Source organism: Malaclemys terrapin, chromosome 2 (assembly GCF_027887155.1).
Source record: "Malaclemys terrapin pileata isolate rMalTer1 chromosome 2, rMalTer1.hap1, whole genome shotgun sequence".
In the NCBI taxonomy this organism is placed as follows: Eukaryota; Metazoa; Chordata; order Testudines; family Emydidae; genus Malaclemys; species Malaclemys terrapin.
In genome coordinates, this window is record NC_071506.1 from 159848159 (window position 1) to 159864986 (window position 16828).

A 16828-nucleotide genomic window follows, 5' to 3' on the forward strand; every position below is an offset into this window, starting at 1 on the left:
TTGTTTGTTTTAAACCTGCTGCCTATTAGTTTTTTTGTTATGAGGAATAAATAACACTTCCTTCTTTACTTTCTCCACACCAGTCATCCTTTTATAGACCTCTATCATATTCCCTCTTGGTCGTCTCTTTTCCAAGTTCAAAAGTCCCAATCTTTTTAATCTCTCCTCATATGGAAGCTGTTTCATACCCCTAATCATTTTTGTTGCCCTTTTCTGAACCTTTTCCAATTCCAATATATCTTTTTTGAGATGTTGCGACCACATCTGCACGCAGTATTCAAGATGTGGGCGTATCATGGATTTAGATAGAGACAATATGATATTTTCTGTCTTACAATATGTTCCTTTCTTAATGATTCCCAACATTCTGTTCGCTTTTTTGACTGCCGCTGCACATTGAATGGATTTTTTCAGAGAACTATCCACAATGACACCAACCTCTCTTTCTTGAATGGTAACAGTTAATTTAGACCCGAATATTTTATATGTGTAGTTGGGAGTATGTTTTCGAATGTTCATTACTTTGCATTTATCAACATTGAATTTCATCTGCCATTTTGTTGCCCAGTCACACAGTTTTGTGACATCCCTTTGTAGCTCTTCACGGTCTGCTTTGGACTATCTTGTGTAGTTTTCTATCATCTGCAAATTTTGCCATCTCACTGTTTACCCCTTTTTCTAGATCATTTATGAATATGTTGAATAGGACTGGTCCCAGTACAGACCTCTGGGGGACACCACTATTCTGAAAACTGACCATTTATTTCTAACCTTTGTTTCCTATCTTTTAACTAGTTGCCAATCCATGAAAGGACCTTCCCTCTTATCCCATGACAGCTTACTTTGCTTAAGAATGGATCCCCCTTGTCCACATGCTTCTTGACCCCCCTCAAAGAATTCTAGTAGATTGGTGAGGCACCATTTCCTTTTAGAAAAAACATGTTGACTCTTCCTCCAACAAATTATGTTCATCTGTGTGTCTGACAATTCTGTTCTTTACCATAGTTTCAACCAATTTGCCTCGTTCTGGAGTCAGGATTACTGGCCTGTAATTGCCGGAATCACCTCTGGAGCCCTTTTTAAAAGTTGGCAACACATTAGCTGTCCTCCAGTCATCTGGTACAGAAGCAGATTTAAATGATAGGTTACAGACTACAGTTAGTAGTTCTGCAATTTCACATTTGAGTTCCTTCAGAACTCTTGGGTGAATACCATTTGGTCCTGGTGACTTATTGCTGTTTAATTTATCAATTTGTTCCCAAACCTCCTCTAATGGCTCCTCAATCTGGGACTGTTCCTCAGATTTGTCAGCTAAAAAGAAAGGCTCAGGTTTGGGAATCTCCCTCACATCCTCAGCCATGAAGACCGATTCAAAGAATTCATTTAGTTTCTCTGCAATGGCCTGATTGTCCTTGAGTATTCCTTTAGCACCTTGATCATCCAGTGGCCCTACTGTCTGTTTAGCGGGCTTCCTGTTTCTGATGTACTTAAAAAAAAATTAGCTATTACTTTTTGAGACTTTTGCTAGCTGGTCTTCAAATTCTTTTTTGGCCTTCCAAATTATATTTTTTACACTTTACTTGCCAGCTTTTATTCTCCTTTCTATTTTCCTCACTAGGATTTAACTTCCACTTTTTAAAGGATGCCTTTTTGCCTCTCACTGCTACTTGTACTTTGTTGTTTAGGCACAGTGGGCATGTTTTTGGTTCTCTGACTTTGTTTTTTAGTTTGGGGTATACATTTAAATTGAGCCTCTATTATGGTGGCTTTAAAAAGTTTCCATGCAGCTTGTAGTTATTTCACTTTTGGCACTATACCTTTTAATTTCTGTTTAATTAAATTCCTCATTTTTGTGTAGTTCCCCTTTCTAAAATTAAATGCTACCGTGCTGGGCTGCTGTTGTGTTTTTCCCTGCCACAGGAATGTTTAATTTAGTTATGTTATGGTCACTATTACCAAGCAGTCCAGCTATATTCAGCCATTGGACCAGATTCACCTGTTGGACCTGTGCTTCACTTAAGACTAAATTAAGAATTACCTCTCCTCTTGTGGGTTCCAGGACTAGCTGCTCCAAGAAGCAGTCATTTAAGGTGTCAAGAAATTTTGTCTCTGCATCCCTTACTGAGGTGATACGTACCCAGTCAATATGAGGATAGTTGATTTTTTTTTAATTTTTATAACCTCTCTAATCTCCCTGAGCATTTCACAGTCACTATCACCGTCCTGGTCAGGTGGGGTATATTCTGCTATATTCTTATTATTCAAGCTTGGAATTACTTTCCAATGGGATTCTATGGTACAGTTTGGGGGTTTTTTCACATATAGTGCCACTCCGTCATCAGTATGACCTGTTCTGTTCTTCTGATATATTTTTATCCTGGTATTACTGTATCCCATTGATTATCCACATTCCACCAAGCTTCTGTGATGCCTATTATATCAATATCCTCACTTAATATGAAGCACTCTAGTTCACCCATCTTATTATTTAGATTTCTAACATTTGTATATAAGCACTTTAAGAACTTGTCAATTTTATCTGTCTGCCATTACATGATGTAATTGAATGGAACTCTTTTCCATTTGACTGTTTCTCATTAGTTCCTACCTGTATTTTATTATCTTCCATCCTCTCCTCCCTACTTGAAAATAGAGAATCTCCATTAATATATCCTCCCCTAAGGGATGTCTCTGTCCTAACCATGTGCTCCTTCACATCTGTTTGTTTTCCCACAGCTCTTAGTTTAAAAACTGCTCTATGACCTTTTTAATTTTAAATGCCAGCAATCTGGTTCCATTTTGGTTTAGGTGGAGCCCATCCTTCCTGTATAGGCTCCCCCTTTCCCAAAACTTTCCCCAATTCCTAATAAATCTAAACCCTCCTTCCTACACCATCGTCTCATCCACGCGTTGTGACCCTGCAGTTGTGCCTGTCCAACTGGCCCAGCACGTGGAACTGGAAGCATTTCCACGTGTCCAGAGAATGCTACTGTGACACCCTGGCATCCCCATATTCACCACTGTCATGTTTTGTACAAAGTATGCCTTGTGAGGTATCATTCTAAGAGACTTGGTCTGCTAGACATTAATATCTCATTGGATTGTATGTGCTATCGTTGTATGTGAAGTTAGGAAGTTTGGCTGTGTATGTGTTACTGAAACATGTTGTGAGGTTGAAAATACCAACAAGCAGCCTTTCAGGTACAACAGTAAAAAGGACAAACAATGTTAATGTCTTATTGAGAAATGCACACAAGCACAAGGATTACTCCAGGAAGAGTGTTTAATAGAAACCTCTCAGAAATCGCAGTACACAATGGGAACTATTTTACCCAGGTCACAGCAAAAGAGCTTTCTAGCAAGTGGGAAGAAAATATAAAAGCGGGAAAAAAGGGACCTCACTCTTCCTACAACAACACACTTGAGGAACACGGACTGAACTGTGGGAAGTGATGGTCCCAGGCTAGAGGGATTTCTAGCCTCTGTATGAAAATCTGGAAAACCCCAGCTGCAGAAAGAACCAAGGCAGCTTGTGCTTTAAGAATCTGCCAGCCTGTTTATCACTCAGGGTGAGAATTTCCTAATTCATATCCTACCTATCTAGTGTGTTAATCTCAGTTTCCGGTTTTGTTTATTTACTAGGTAATCTGCTTTGATCTGTTTATCACTTATAACCATTTAAAATCTACCTTTTAATTAATAAACTTATTTTATGTTTTAATCTAAACCAGTGAGCTTTGACTGGAGTGGTTAGGGAAAATCTCTGTTTGGTTACCACAAGTGTGCATTGTTCTCTTCACATTGAGGGAGAGGCGGACCAGGTATTAAACCCATATACTGGCCAGATTTGACCATGGCAGGATGGTACTGCTCTGGGGTCTCAGGCTAGGAAGCTGGTGGTCAGAGAGCCTGCGTATAACTGCAGCTGGGTGTGTCCCTACCTGTATGAATGCTGGTGACAGTGCAGGCTGGAAGGCTTTGCAGCTTGCCACAGCAGTACAGTGTGAGAGGGAGCCCAGGCTTCTGGGTCAGAGGGCTCAGTAGTACCCCAGTTCCAGGTGGCACCCCAGGGTGAATCCGTCACAGTGGCATAGAAGGCAGGATTATATGCACTGCTTGTTGCTCTGAGACACTGGTAGTGATTTTAAGTGAGCTTTAAGTGTGGTGGCTAGAGATCAGTCAAAGTGGTTACCAATTTATTATTTTCTGTTTACTTATTTTGGTCAAGGGAAGTAGGGATAGAAAATCAGGAAAATGAGTGAAAACAAAACTAGCAAGAAGCAGGAGCTTGGCAGATTGCAGGCAGAAGAGAGGGAGAAGGAACACAAGAGACAGATGGAATTAAAACAATTATAAAAAAAAAGAATTGGAAGCAGAAAATGCCAGACAAGAAGCTGCATACCAAACGGCCCTGAAACTTCAAGACAAAGAGATGGAGGCCTGAAAGCTAGCCATGGAGGAGAGGGATTTCTAGCCTGTGAGAGGAATACCTGGGATTTTTAAACTGCAAGCAAGGGCAGCTGGCCCCTTAAGAATCTCTGCAACGGGCTTAAATCATCATTTAGGGTGAGAAGTTGCTACTCATATCCAACCTCTTTAGTATATTGATCTTAGATTGCATTTTTGTTTATTTGCTAGATAATCTGCTTTGATCTGTTTGCTGTCCCTTATAATCACTTAAAATCTATCTTTTGTATTAATATATTTGGTTTCGCTTTATCACAAACCAGTGTGTGGGAGCTATAACTTGGAGGCAGAAAGCTGTGTATATTCCTCTCCACATTGAGGGAGGGGTGAATTTCATGAGCTTACACTGTACACCTGTGCAGTGCAAGATGGTATAATTTTGGGTTTACACTCCAGAGTGGGATGCGTGCCTAAGTGGCTGGGAAGTTCCTCAGCTGAAGCTTTCCCATGCAGAGCTGATCACAGTGTCTGTATGTTTCTGCAACTGGGTGTGTCCCTACCTGTATGTGTGCTGGTGAAGGCCTGGGAGAGGGCCTGGCAGGCTGATCACAGCAGTATCGTATAAAGGGAACCCAGGCTGGTGGGTCACCCAGGCCCTGTGGTACCCCAGTTCCAGGTGGCACCTTGGGGGGAACCTGTCACAGCTACCATGAAGGTCCTGGACTTCAATATTGTGTCTTGCAGCCTACATTTGGCCTCCAGGACCTCTCTCCTATCCTTCCCTATGTCATTGGTACCTACGTGTACCATGACCACCGGCTCCTCGCCAGCACTACACAAAACTCTATCTAGATGTCTTGAGCGATCCGCAACATTCACACCAAGCAAGCAAGTCACCATGCGGTTCTCCCGGTCATCGCAACCCCAGCTATCTATGTTTCTAATGATCGAATCACCCATTACTAATACCCATCTCTTCCTAATAACTGGAGTTCCCTCTCCCAGAGAGGTATCCGCAGTGCAAGAGGATACCACAACATCATCTGGAAGGATGGTCCCAATTATGGGATCATTTTCCTCAGCTCCAGTTGGATGTTCTCCTTCCCTGAGACTTTTTTTCTCTTCAACAGCACAGAGGCTGTGTCCCAGAAAGTCTCATCTATGTACCTCTCTTTCTCCATTAGCTCCTCCAGCTCAGCCATTCTGGTCTCCAAAGCCTGTACATGGTCTCTAAGAGCCAGGAGCTCCTTGCACCAAATGCACAAAGATACCACCTGCCCATAGGTACAGGTAATCATACATGCTTCATTGAGTGCAATAAACTGGATAGCCCCCACTCTATTGCTGGACTTCTGCCTGCATTCTCTTCTTACTCCTGCAGCTTGTTCCTTTGTTGTTGTTGTTTTGTTTTTTATCAGAGGGTGTTTTGGGTCTTAAGTTTAAAGAATGTTAAGTGTATCTAGCCCCCATTCCCCCGCTAAACACCCTCGCAAAACTCCCCTGTTAGCTGCTCCTGGTCACTAGTTAAAGCCCTGGTCTTCCTGAGTAGCCCCGCCGCCCTAGGTAAGGGTTGATGGGTGCTAAAGGGCTTAGAGATCAAAGCCTTGTTAAGATGCTCTCAGCCTTGCCTAGCAGGCTCAGCACATGATCCCCCAAACAAACAGACCAGACGGTATATTTCAGTCAAGCACTCCACAAACACAGGATAGCTGTGAAATTTGCCGTGCAGAAAAGTCTTTCTTTCAGGGTCTGTGCATAGCGGGTCCCAGGTGTTCATTCAGATCAAGTTTTTGAATTTGTAGTATAGTGTGCAAAATTTGAAGAAAATGGCAATAGACTAAGTTAGATTTATATAATGATATTTTGCTGGTGTCCTGTTATACAGTACTTGTGATTTGTTTTTAGCTGTAGGAATATATAGTACTGTAATCAATTTTTCTTTTAAAAGAAATTGAGAAGATTTTCTGCCTGTCTAAAATTGTGTTCACATAGAGCAATTTAGATTTTTTTTAAATGTAAATGGCACATTCATTTTAAGTTCAATTGAATGTGTTTCTAAACCATCCAAGACTTTTGGTTCTTGAAGAAAAAGGCTATTTCAGTCTACTCAAGAACTTTTGATTTTACGGGCAAACAAAGATAAAAAAATGAATATAATGGCATCGTAATACCCAAGAGAAGAAAAGCTTCAGTTTATAGTGTGTTTATCTTGACAAATGCAGGGAACACATGAGGTTGATGCTGGGATAAAGCACAGGAGATGTCTGACAGGCTCTGTGGCTGCTGAATTTTCCAGCCCTATCTCTTCTCAGGGTGTGTTTACACTGCGATTAAAAACCTGTGGCAGCTGGCTCTGGCTCGCAGGGCTCAGGCTAAAGGGCTGTTTAATTGCTGTGTAGATGCTTGGACTGGGGCACAGGCTCTAGGGACCTGTAAGGTGGGAGGAGCCCAAACACGAACATTTACACTGCAATTAAACAGCCCCTTAGTTCGAACCTCATGAGCTCGAGCCAGCTGGCACGGGACAGCCGTTGGTTTTTAATTGCAGTGTAGACATACCCTTAGGCAGCTTGCTGGTCCATTCAGTTTGCATCTGCTTAATTATTTTTTCTGCTGGATTCTTTACTTTTTTCCACATGAAACAAATATTTTGGGCCAGAACCCAATGGAACTTTGCCCATTTATACCAGGTGAGACTCTGGTCCTTTATATGAGAAAGTTTCAGCTACCACCTCAAAACTACAGCTATTGAATTTTGAAAAATGACATAATTGGTGCACAATGAAACAAACAGCAAGAGTAACTTGAAATACAGAAGTATTTGGAATCAAAATACAATTCTACAGTTCTGAGAGAATATTCTAGTAATAATCTCCCCACCGATGCAGTACATTAAGAGTAAATCCTAAAAGACAACCAATGTGATGAGTGAATTTTAATGGGTTATTAATGCTGATTTAGCTGTCTTGTGTATGTTGAGAGATTACCTCAGTAGATCACAAAGAATAAGAACAGAAAAGAGAACAAAAGAAGTGCACACAACGAGGAGATACTGTATGCATAAAAAAAAATAAAGAAACTGAAAACAGAAAAAGATAAATAGGAAACAGAATATTCTATAGAAAACTGGTTCTATTATTTGTAACTGTAGCAGCTAACAAATAGAGCTAAGTATTTTTTTTTTAAAATATGCTACAATGTACTTTTAATCATCTTTAGTCTTGAATCTATAGTTGAATCAGAAAAATGGGATGTACTCAATCTGTTATATATTCTATCATTTATTCTGTGCACCGTCTCTATCTGACAGAGGCAATATTCCCTCAAACTTAGAAAGCCAGTATTTCCATGTTGGATGCAACAGATGTTGCCATCTGCAATTAAAGTAGAATATCTTTTGCACATAATATTGTTGCTATCCATTTTTGCTGATGGATACTTACCTTTGATATATTGCTGAAATCACACAACACAAAAAGTGTGGGCGATCTTGGCATTACAACAATAGATGCATATCCTGTTCCATTAAATAATATTTTTATTATGTTTTTATGTATAGACAGGACCAAAATATATTGCTAATATCACATGTAATATTTATTTTTTTTACAGATGCAACAACTATCACTGTTTTTAATTCACATTGTTTTACTTTAGGTGGCAGTCAATGTAAAGAGTGAAAAACTCGTATTCTATGGATTTTTAACCTCCTTTGCAGACATACGGACAGGGCCCTTGTGATTTTGCAACCCAAGAATTTGCCACGCAATTTGCTGCAGAACTGTGCTCCAAAATCTATGGCCGTATCCATACTATGGGGATTATAGCAACATAACAACAGTGCTGTAGCTATGCTGGCATAACCCCATAGCGAAGACTCAGCCTACAGCAATAGAAGGGATTTTTCTGTCACTGTAGGAACATCACCTATCAAGCGATGGTAGCTAGGTGGATGGAAGGATTTTGGAGCTGCATCTACACCAGGGGTTAGACCAGCATAACTACAGCGCTCAGTAGTGTAGATTTTTCATATCCCTGAGCACCATACCTATGTCAAACTAAATTTTAAATGTAGATGAAGCCTAACCTTTCATTTAAACAAAAAATGGTGGTCCTGTCGCACCACTGCATTACTTCAGTTTTAACGTTGGTTTAACTCCACAGATTTCAGTGAAGTAAAGCTGGAGTAACACAGTGGTGAACAGGTCATATGTTTTTAGCTTTCTGGATTGCAAAGAAATCCTTGAAAATGTGTCTGCACTACATAGCTTATGCTGGCATAGCTAGTGCTAATAGTGCCTCTAGGGTAGACGGAGCCTATATCAACAAAAGGCAGTTTTGTGTTGGTGTAGGAACACAACCTTTCCGAACAACATGCTACATCAATAGAAGCACTCTTGTGTCAACACAGCTGTCTACTCTGGGGTTTTTGCCATGTTGGTCAGGATTACGTTTTTTTCACACGCATAATCCATGTAGCTATGCTGATATAACTTGTAAACTTGTAAACCTGATCTACACTAAAATGTTAGGTCAACTCTTCTACATCACTCAGGGTGTGAAAAATCCACACCCCTGAGCAATGTGGTTACATTGACCTCACCCCTGATGTAGATAGCTCTAGGTCAACAGAAGAATTCTTCCAAAGACCTAGCTAACTGCCTCTCAGGGAGGTGGATTATCTGTGCCAACAGAGGAGAACGCCTCTTGTCGACATAGGTAATATCTAAGGTACTGATGTGCTACAGTGGTGCAGCTGTAGCTGTGTCTCTGTAGCATTTCAAATATAGACAAGCCCTAAGTGTAGACCACATCTGAGGGTACGCTTTTGCTATCATGTTTTTCTGAATATGCCAACAGCCTGAAACAATAGTTCTAAAAGGTGTGAACTGCCCCACTCATATCAGTAGGTTGTGAATAATGTTGACGTTTACAATGTTACCTCGTCTCATACCTGTCCCATATCTGGCTGCCAAAACCCGCCATTTCACCCTGACATCTTCTGTGATGCAGTTGGGCAATATCAATACAAAAATCTGCAGTATATTGAAGACTGAAAGTGTGAGGACAGTGTAAAATAAACTTTTTGTTATCAAAGTAAAGAACAAAGATCACTATACTGCTTGTGATATTCATTTTCGTATTTAATTCAGCAAAAAAATATATTTTTTAGTTTATCGGAAACTGCCACAGAATCCAGAGACCTTGCCACAGAATTAAATTCCACCTTGCCATAGAGCACTGAGGGCTGGCATGTGGGACCTGATTCTCCACTGCCTTGTAATATGTGTAGTCATTTACAGCTGTGCAAAGTGGGTGTAAAATTCTACTTACTATTCTGATTTAGCACTGGTGTAATGACTACACACATGCAAGACAATGGAAAAAAAGGCCCATCCTATGTGTCCATACAGCCTTTCTGGAAACTCATCCAGGTTTTCACTTCAGTGGGGCTGGATATGTGGAACAGAGAGTAGAATTCAACCCATTATATTTAAGTTCTCTTTCTGTTTCAGTAGTGCTAAAACTGGGAGATAGACTCACTCTACTACAGCATCTGGTTACTAAACATGAACTACAATATATTTTTGAAGGAAAGAGAACTGAAAATGATGACTGAAAAGACACAGGGCAGTTATGCAGCAATGGACATCTAAATTTATTGTACTTCCTCCTGTGACATTTTGATAAATGATATTTACACTCTCTCAACATAAATAAGTAAATAATAATAAGTTCAATATTGTATCTCGGAGCTGAGAGAATGTCATCAAATTATCATTTTTGAAACAGCCAGATATGGATATGACTCTCTGAGATAAAGGCTGCTCTCAGTTACACCCATGTAACACTATTGAAGACTTTAGAGATGTATGTGTGAGACCCTTGTCCCATATACATAGATTAATCCATATGGAGTGGTAAGTTGTTTTTCTGCATGCTGGCAAATGTAATTAAGGGAATTAATGGTTGGTTTGTATGTTTTATTTACATTTTTTTCAAATGCTTTATAGTCTGAAAATGTTTAAATGTCTTAGCTACTATTTAATTATAGACCTGGCTAATGCCTTAAAGTTGAGCTTTATTACCACAGATACTGTAGATCTAATTTATCCTAGTTAATTTAATTGCTGTTAGTGCAGCTAATAACATGTGGCTAGATTCACAAAAGGACTTAGACACCTAAGTGCCACTTTAGGCTCCTAACACCCAGAATCAGGCCCCACAGACATTCACAAAGCCCCTGCTCAGCTGCCCCTATAGGGGCCTAAACTCACACAACAACTACATTTTTCTGGTAAAAGTTCCGTAGGTGCCTGTGTTTCTGCCTCTGCATGTGAGCATTACAACCTATTGCGATGAGTGGGGCAGTTCTAACCCCATATCAGGCTTATGGATGCCTAAGCTCCAGAGCAGTGCACAAACTGGGGCAAGAAAGACTTTCTTCTGCCTAACTAGCCTGAAGTGTCACCTGACTGGCCCCCTACAGGTGAGCTTACTCAAAACAGCAGGGGCACAGGAGGAGGACCTCCCTCATAAACTTTAGCCCAGTGATTAGGATACCCACCTGGGAAGTTGGAGACCCCCAGTTCAAGTTCCCTGTCCACCTGAAGGGGAAAAAGGATTTGAACTGTATCTGCTGCCCCTAAGGTGGGTGCCCTAATCACTTGGGCTATGAGATATTCTGGTGTGGGGCTGCCTCAGTCTATCTCCTGTTAAAGCTGTTCCACTGTGAATAAATAATGAAAGAATAATTGAGAGAGAGTATGACTATATAGCCTGATGGTTTGAGCACTCAGCTGAGTGGCCCAGGATCCAGTTCTCCTGCTCCATTTATTTTATGTATTATCCACAGTGGAACAGCTTTAACTGGAGAGACCTAGGGTATGTCTATATTACAAGCGCTATAGCAGCGCAGTTGCCACGCTGCAGCTACGCCTCTGTAGTTTAGACACTTGCTACAGCAGCAGAAGAGGTTTTTCTGTCTCTGTAGTAAATGCACCCCCTCGAGAGGTGATAGTTATGTTGATGGAAGAATTCTTCCATTGACCTAGGGGTGTCTACACTAAGGTGTAAGTCGGCTTAACTACATCTCTCAGGAGTGTGAAAATGCCACGTCTTTCTAATTTCTCTGGGGGTGGTTGACCTCCCCCCCCCGCCCCAGGCCCTGCTCCCACTCCACTCCTTCCCCCAAGGCCTCATCCCACCGCTTTCTGCTTCTTCCCACCCCATTCCGCCCCCTCCCCCAAGTGTGTCCCACCTTCGCTCCAGCCCCCTCCCCCAGGGCCTCCTGCAGGCTCCTGAACAACTGATCTGTGGCGGGCGGGAGGCAATGAGAGGAAGTGGGAGGAGCTGATCGGGGAGGTCGCTGCAACCACAATTTTTTTCCTGTGGGTACTCCAGCCCCAGAGCACCCATGGAGTCAGCGCCTATGGTGAAATAGCTAGGTTGACTTACGTTTTAGGTGTAAGCCAGGCCTGATGGAGCCCCATGTTAAAATATTCCATAACCAAGTAGTTAGAGGACTCACCTGAAAGGTAGTAGATCCCAGTTCAAATCCCTTTTCTCCATCATGTGGAGGAGGGACTTGAACTGTGGGGGTTTCCTACCTCCCACGTGAGTGCCCTAACCACTGGGCTGAAAGTTATGTGGAGTTCCTCCTCTCCCTCCCCCTCCTCCCACAAAGAGAGAAATTTCCAAGCAGAGGCCAATGTCTTCCTGAAGCTCACACTTATCTACCTCTATCCAAGAGAGGGATGAGTCTTTGGATACTCTTTGGCTTGGCACCTCCCATTGGCTAGCTTAGGTGAGGACCTGCCTATTATGCTGGCTTTTGTAAATCCCATTGAAAGGCACCTATCTCTCTCCACTCATTGTATACAGAGTCAAGGTGCCGAACTCAGGCTTTGTGAATCCCGGTAATTTTTCTAGGTAGCTAAAAGTTAGGCGTGGCAACACTCAGGGTCACCACTCCTAAATTCCTTTGTGAATCTAGCCCATTCTATGTATATTCCTCCAAGTAGAAAAAACCTTTGGGGTATTAGAATTCAAAATCCACTTGCAGGGATGAAGATTGGAGGAGAAGGAGATGGGATCAAAATTCTCTTGTCAGGTTGTTTTCTGTGTACCATACTGTATATATAAACAATTGATAATTTTCTTCTAGGAGTATCAACCTTGTAACACCAATCCCTGTCCAGAGCTGAAAAAGACCACCCCCTGGACTCCCTGGACTCCAGTCAATATCTCAGACAATGGTGGTCACTATGAACAACGATTCCGATACACTTGCAAGGCACGCTTGCCTGACCCAAATTTGCTAGAGGTTGGAAGACAAAGGATTGAAATGCGTTACTGTTCCAGTGATGGTACGAGCGGATGCTCAACAGATGGTAAGCAGAGATAGTGCAAGTGAATAATAGCACCTAGCAGACAATGGTATAACACAATCAAGTGGCTGGAAGCTGAAGCTAAACAAATTCAGAGTGGAATTAAGGTGTGTGTTTTTAACAGTGAGATTAATCAGGAATTGGAACAGTGTTGTGGTGAATTCTCCATCACTGGTAATTTTTCAATCAAGCTTACATAGGATTTTATATAGATATGCTTTAGTTCAAATAGGAATTAATTCAGAGTAATCCTATGGCTCGTGTTTTATAGGTGATCACACAAGATGATCATACTGGTCACTTCTGGTCTTGGAATCTATGAACATGCTAGAGAGATGGCTGTAGTTCCATTTTCATGACAAAGTGAAGCTTTTTATCTTGCTGGTGTTTTTCATAATGTTACAGAGTTTACTGCCAGAAGGGACCACTGGATCATCTAGTCTGACCTCCTGTATATCAGAGGTCACCATCTCTGCACTACCCAGTATCTATACCCTAAACCCAACAACTGAAATTAGACTAAAGTATTACAGCCCACTGGAGACTAGACTATTATATGCCACAGGCAGAGAATAGGAGAGACCAATGTGCCCTGGTGCCTGTAGCCCCACAAAGGCAGGGATATGATTAAGTGAGATATACCCAGATATTCATGGCAAGTGACCCACACCCACATGCTGCTGAAGAAGTTCAATGCACCCTCCTCCCCTTCCCCCTCTCCCTCCCACAACGTCACTGCAGATCTTACCTGGGGGGAAATTCCTTGCTAACCCCACATAGGACAATAAGATAGACCCTGATCACTTGGGCAAAAATCAGACAGCCAAACACTTGTGAGAGAGAATGCTCAGTGTCACCTCAGAGTTCCAGCCCACCCCGCCCAATGTCCCATCTCCAGCTGTGACCATACTCATGCTTCAGAGGAAGGAGCTTTAAAAAAAAAAAAAAAAAAAGCTCAGAATACATTTTGTGGGTCATCCCTTCCTGGCTCCTGCAAGTAGTCGGACAAAGCCCTGAAGCATGAGGTTTTAGGAACATAGGACATAAACCAGAAGTGGGCTCCATGGCGGTTGGCCCTTCCACCTACCATCACAAACAACACCATCATACAATCTCACTCATAAATTTGTCCAGCTCATTTCAGAAACGTTAATGAAAAGAAGGCAATTGATCACAACAGGTAAATTAGTTTCTATTTCTTCAGGACTGGGCTTAATATCTCAGGATAACCCAGTATTTTTTATCTCTAGCTGTAGGACTTGCTGTCAGATGTTCTTTCTAATAATTAACTCATCCGAGAGATAGCCATGAAATTGTAGAATAATTTTTGAGATTGCTTTGTCATCTCTTTCCTTCTGCTGTCCTTTTTTGGGAGAGATTCTGACAAATTCTGCTTTTATTTTATAAATATTTGGTTAGACTATAACAGTGATGATGAATAGAGCTTTTTACTGAATAATTAAAGAGCAATAGCTGGCTGCATGCTTATGGCAATTAACTAAATAGATAATTTATGAAGTGGATAACTTCTATTATTAATGTTTTATAGTATTGAGCTATCACCAGGATTTAAAGTTCTGTTTCCTTCTACAAAGGAAAAATGACCTCTTCCAATGTTATTTCAGCTATAGATGCATTTTACATACAGAATTAATTCATACTAAATTATTTTTCTGCTTACCAGTAGCGCTTAGTTATGAATAAACAATATACAAAAATATATTTATTGTTCACTGATGTTCAGGTGAAGTCAATCCTAATTTTAAATGATTAGTTATGAGATTCTTAATTTCATTATTATTTATTAATACTTATAAGAATACTTTCCACTTACATAGCCTTTTACATCTTCAAAATGTTATAACAATTTGATTATTACAACACCCTTGTAAGATAAATATGCATTAATAACTACAGTAGGTAAAAAAGTATTATCTGCATTGGGGGTTATGTAAAAACGTAACCCTGACCAACATGGCAAAAACCCCAGAGTAGACAGCTGTGTTGACACAAGAATTTTAGTTCTGCTGTTTCTGAAGTTTTTTTGTTCAATGATAGTGACTTTTAAATCTGTAATAGAATGACCAGGGAGATTGAAGTGTTCACTTACTGGCATATGTATGTTACTATTCCTGATGTCCGATTTGTGTCCATTTATTCTTTTGCGGACGGACTGTCCGGTTTGGCCAATGTACATGGCAGAGGGGCATTGCTGGCACATGATGGCATATATAACATTAGTGGATGTGCAGGTGAATGAGCCCTTGATGGTGTGGCTGCTGTGGTTGGGTCCGATGATGGTGTCGCCAGAATAGATATGGGGACAGAGTAGGCAACGAGGTTTGCTACAGGGATTGGTTCCTGGGTTGGTGTTTCTGTGGTGTGGTGTGTAGTTGCTGGTGAGTATTTGCTTCAGGTTGTGGGGTTGTCTGTAAGCAAGGACTGGCCTGCCTCCCAAGGTCTGTGAGAGTGAAGGATCATTTTCCAGGATAGGTTGTAGATCGTGGATAATGCGCTGGAGAGGTTTTAGCTGGGGGCTGTATGTGATGGCCAGTGGTGTTCTGTTATTGTCCTTGTTGGGCTGTTCTGTAGTAGGTGATTTCTGGGTACCCGTCTTGCTCTGTCAATCTGTTTCCTCACTTCCCCAGGTGGGTATTGTAGTTTTACGAATGCTTGAAAAAGATCTTGTAGGTGTTTGTCTCTGTCTGAGGGGTTGGAGCAAATTCGGTTGTATCTTAGGGCTTGGCTGTAGACAATGGATTGTGTGATATGTCTCGGATGGAAGCTGGAGGCATGTAGATACGTATAGCAGTCAGTAGGTTTCCAGTATAGGGTGGTGTTTATGTGACCATCACTTATTTGCACTGTAGTGTCCAGGAAGTGGATCTCTTGTGTGGACTGGTCCAGGCTGAGGTTGATGGTGGGGTGGAAATTGTTGAAGTCCGGGTGGAATTCTTCAAGGGCCTCCTTTCCGTGGGTCCATATGATGAAGATGTCATCAATGTAGCGCAAGTAGAGGAGGGGCACTAGGGGACGAGAGCTGAGGAAGCGTTGTTCTAAGTCAACCATAAAAATGTTGGCATACTGTGGGGCCATGCGGGCACCCATAGCAGTGCCACTGACTTGAAGGTGTAAGTTGTCCCCAAATCTGAAGTGGTTGTGGGTGAGGACAAAGTCACAAAGCTCAGCCACCAGGCGTGCTGTGGCCTCATCCAAATGCATCCAAATGCAAACAGATGCACATCATACCAAATGGACTGAAGGTAAAAAATCCATTGCAATCAACATACTACACTGACTACGGTGAGAGACTGCCACACACTCTCAAAGAAACTGAGGAACCACCTGATCAGCATCCTGTACAGCAGACAGGAGAAGATCAAGAATGAGCTCTCAGAACTAAAGACTCTCATACAATACCAACCTTCCACACAAACTTCCACGTGGCTGGACTTTACAAAAATGAGACAAGCCATTTACAATTCACACTTCACTTCTCTACAGAAGAAAAATGGCAGTAAGCTATCTAAACTCCTACCTGCCACAGGGGGCTACAACAGTGGTACCCTTAACTCATCTAACAACATTGTCAATCTTTCCAACCACACACTTAGCCCAGCAGAAGAGTCTGTCCTATCTCGGGGACTCTCTTTTTGTCCCACCATCCCCACGAACATGATACAGTTCTGCAGTGATCTGGAAGCCTACTTTCGTTGTCTCCGACTCAAGGAATATTTTCAGCGCACCACTGAACAGTGCACTGACCCACAGGAACCCTCCTACCAACACTACAAGAAGAAGAACTCTGCGTGGACTCCTCCTGACGGTCCAAATGACAGACTGGACCTCTACATAGAGTGCTTCCGCAGACGTGCACAGGCTGAAATTGTGGACAAACAACATCACTTGTCCCATAACCTCAGCCGTACAGAACGCAATGCCATCCACAGCCTCAGAAACAACTCTGACATTATCATCAAAGGGGCTGACAAAGGAGGTGCTGTAGTCATAATGAACAGGTCGGATTATGA

At 41.8% G+C, this 16828-nt stretch overlaps 1 protein-coding gene across 1 annotated transcript in view; it reads left to right on the forward strand.

Moving 5' to 3' along the window:
* SEMA5A (semaphorin 5A) overlaps window positions 1-16828 on the forward strand; it is a 650839-nt gene that overhangs the window by 564822 nt on the left and 69189 nt on the right. Inside the window, exon 16 of the mRNA XM_054018095.1 lies at window positions 12575-12800. Coding sequence (XP_053874070.1) covers window positions 12575-12800 — 226 coding nt within the window. The remainder of the gene's footprint in view (window positions 1-12574; window positions 12801-16828) is intronic.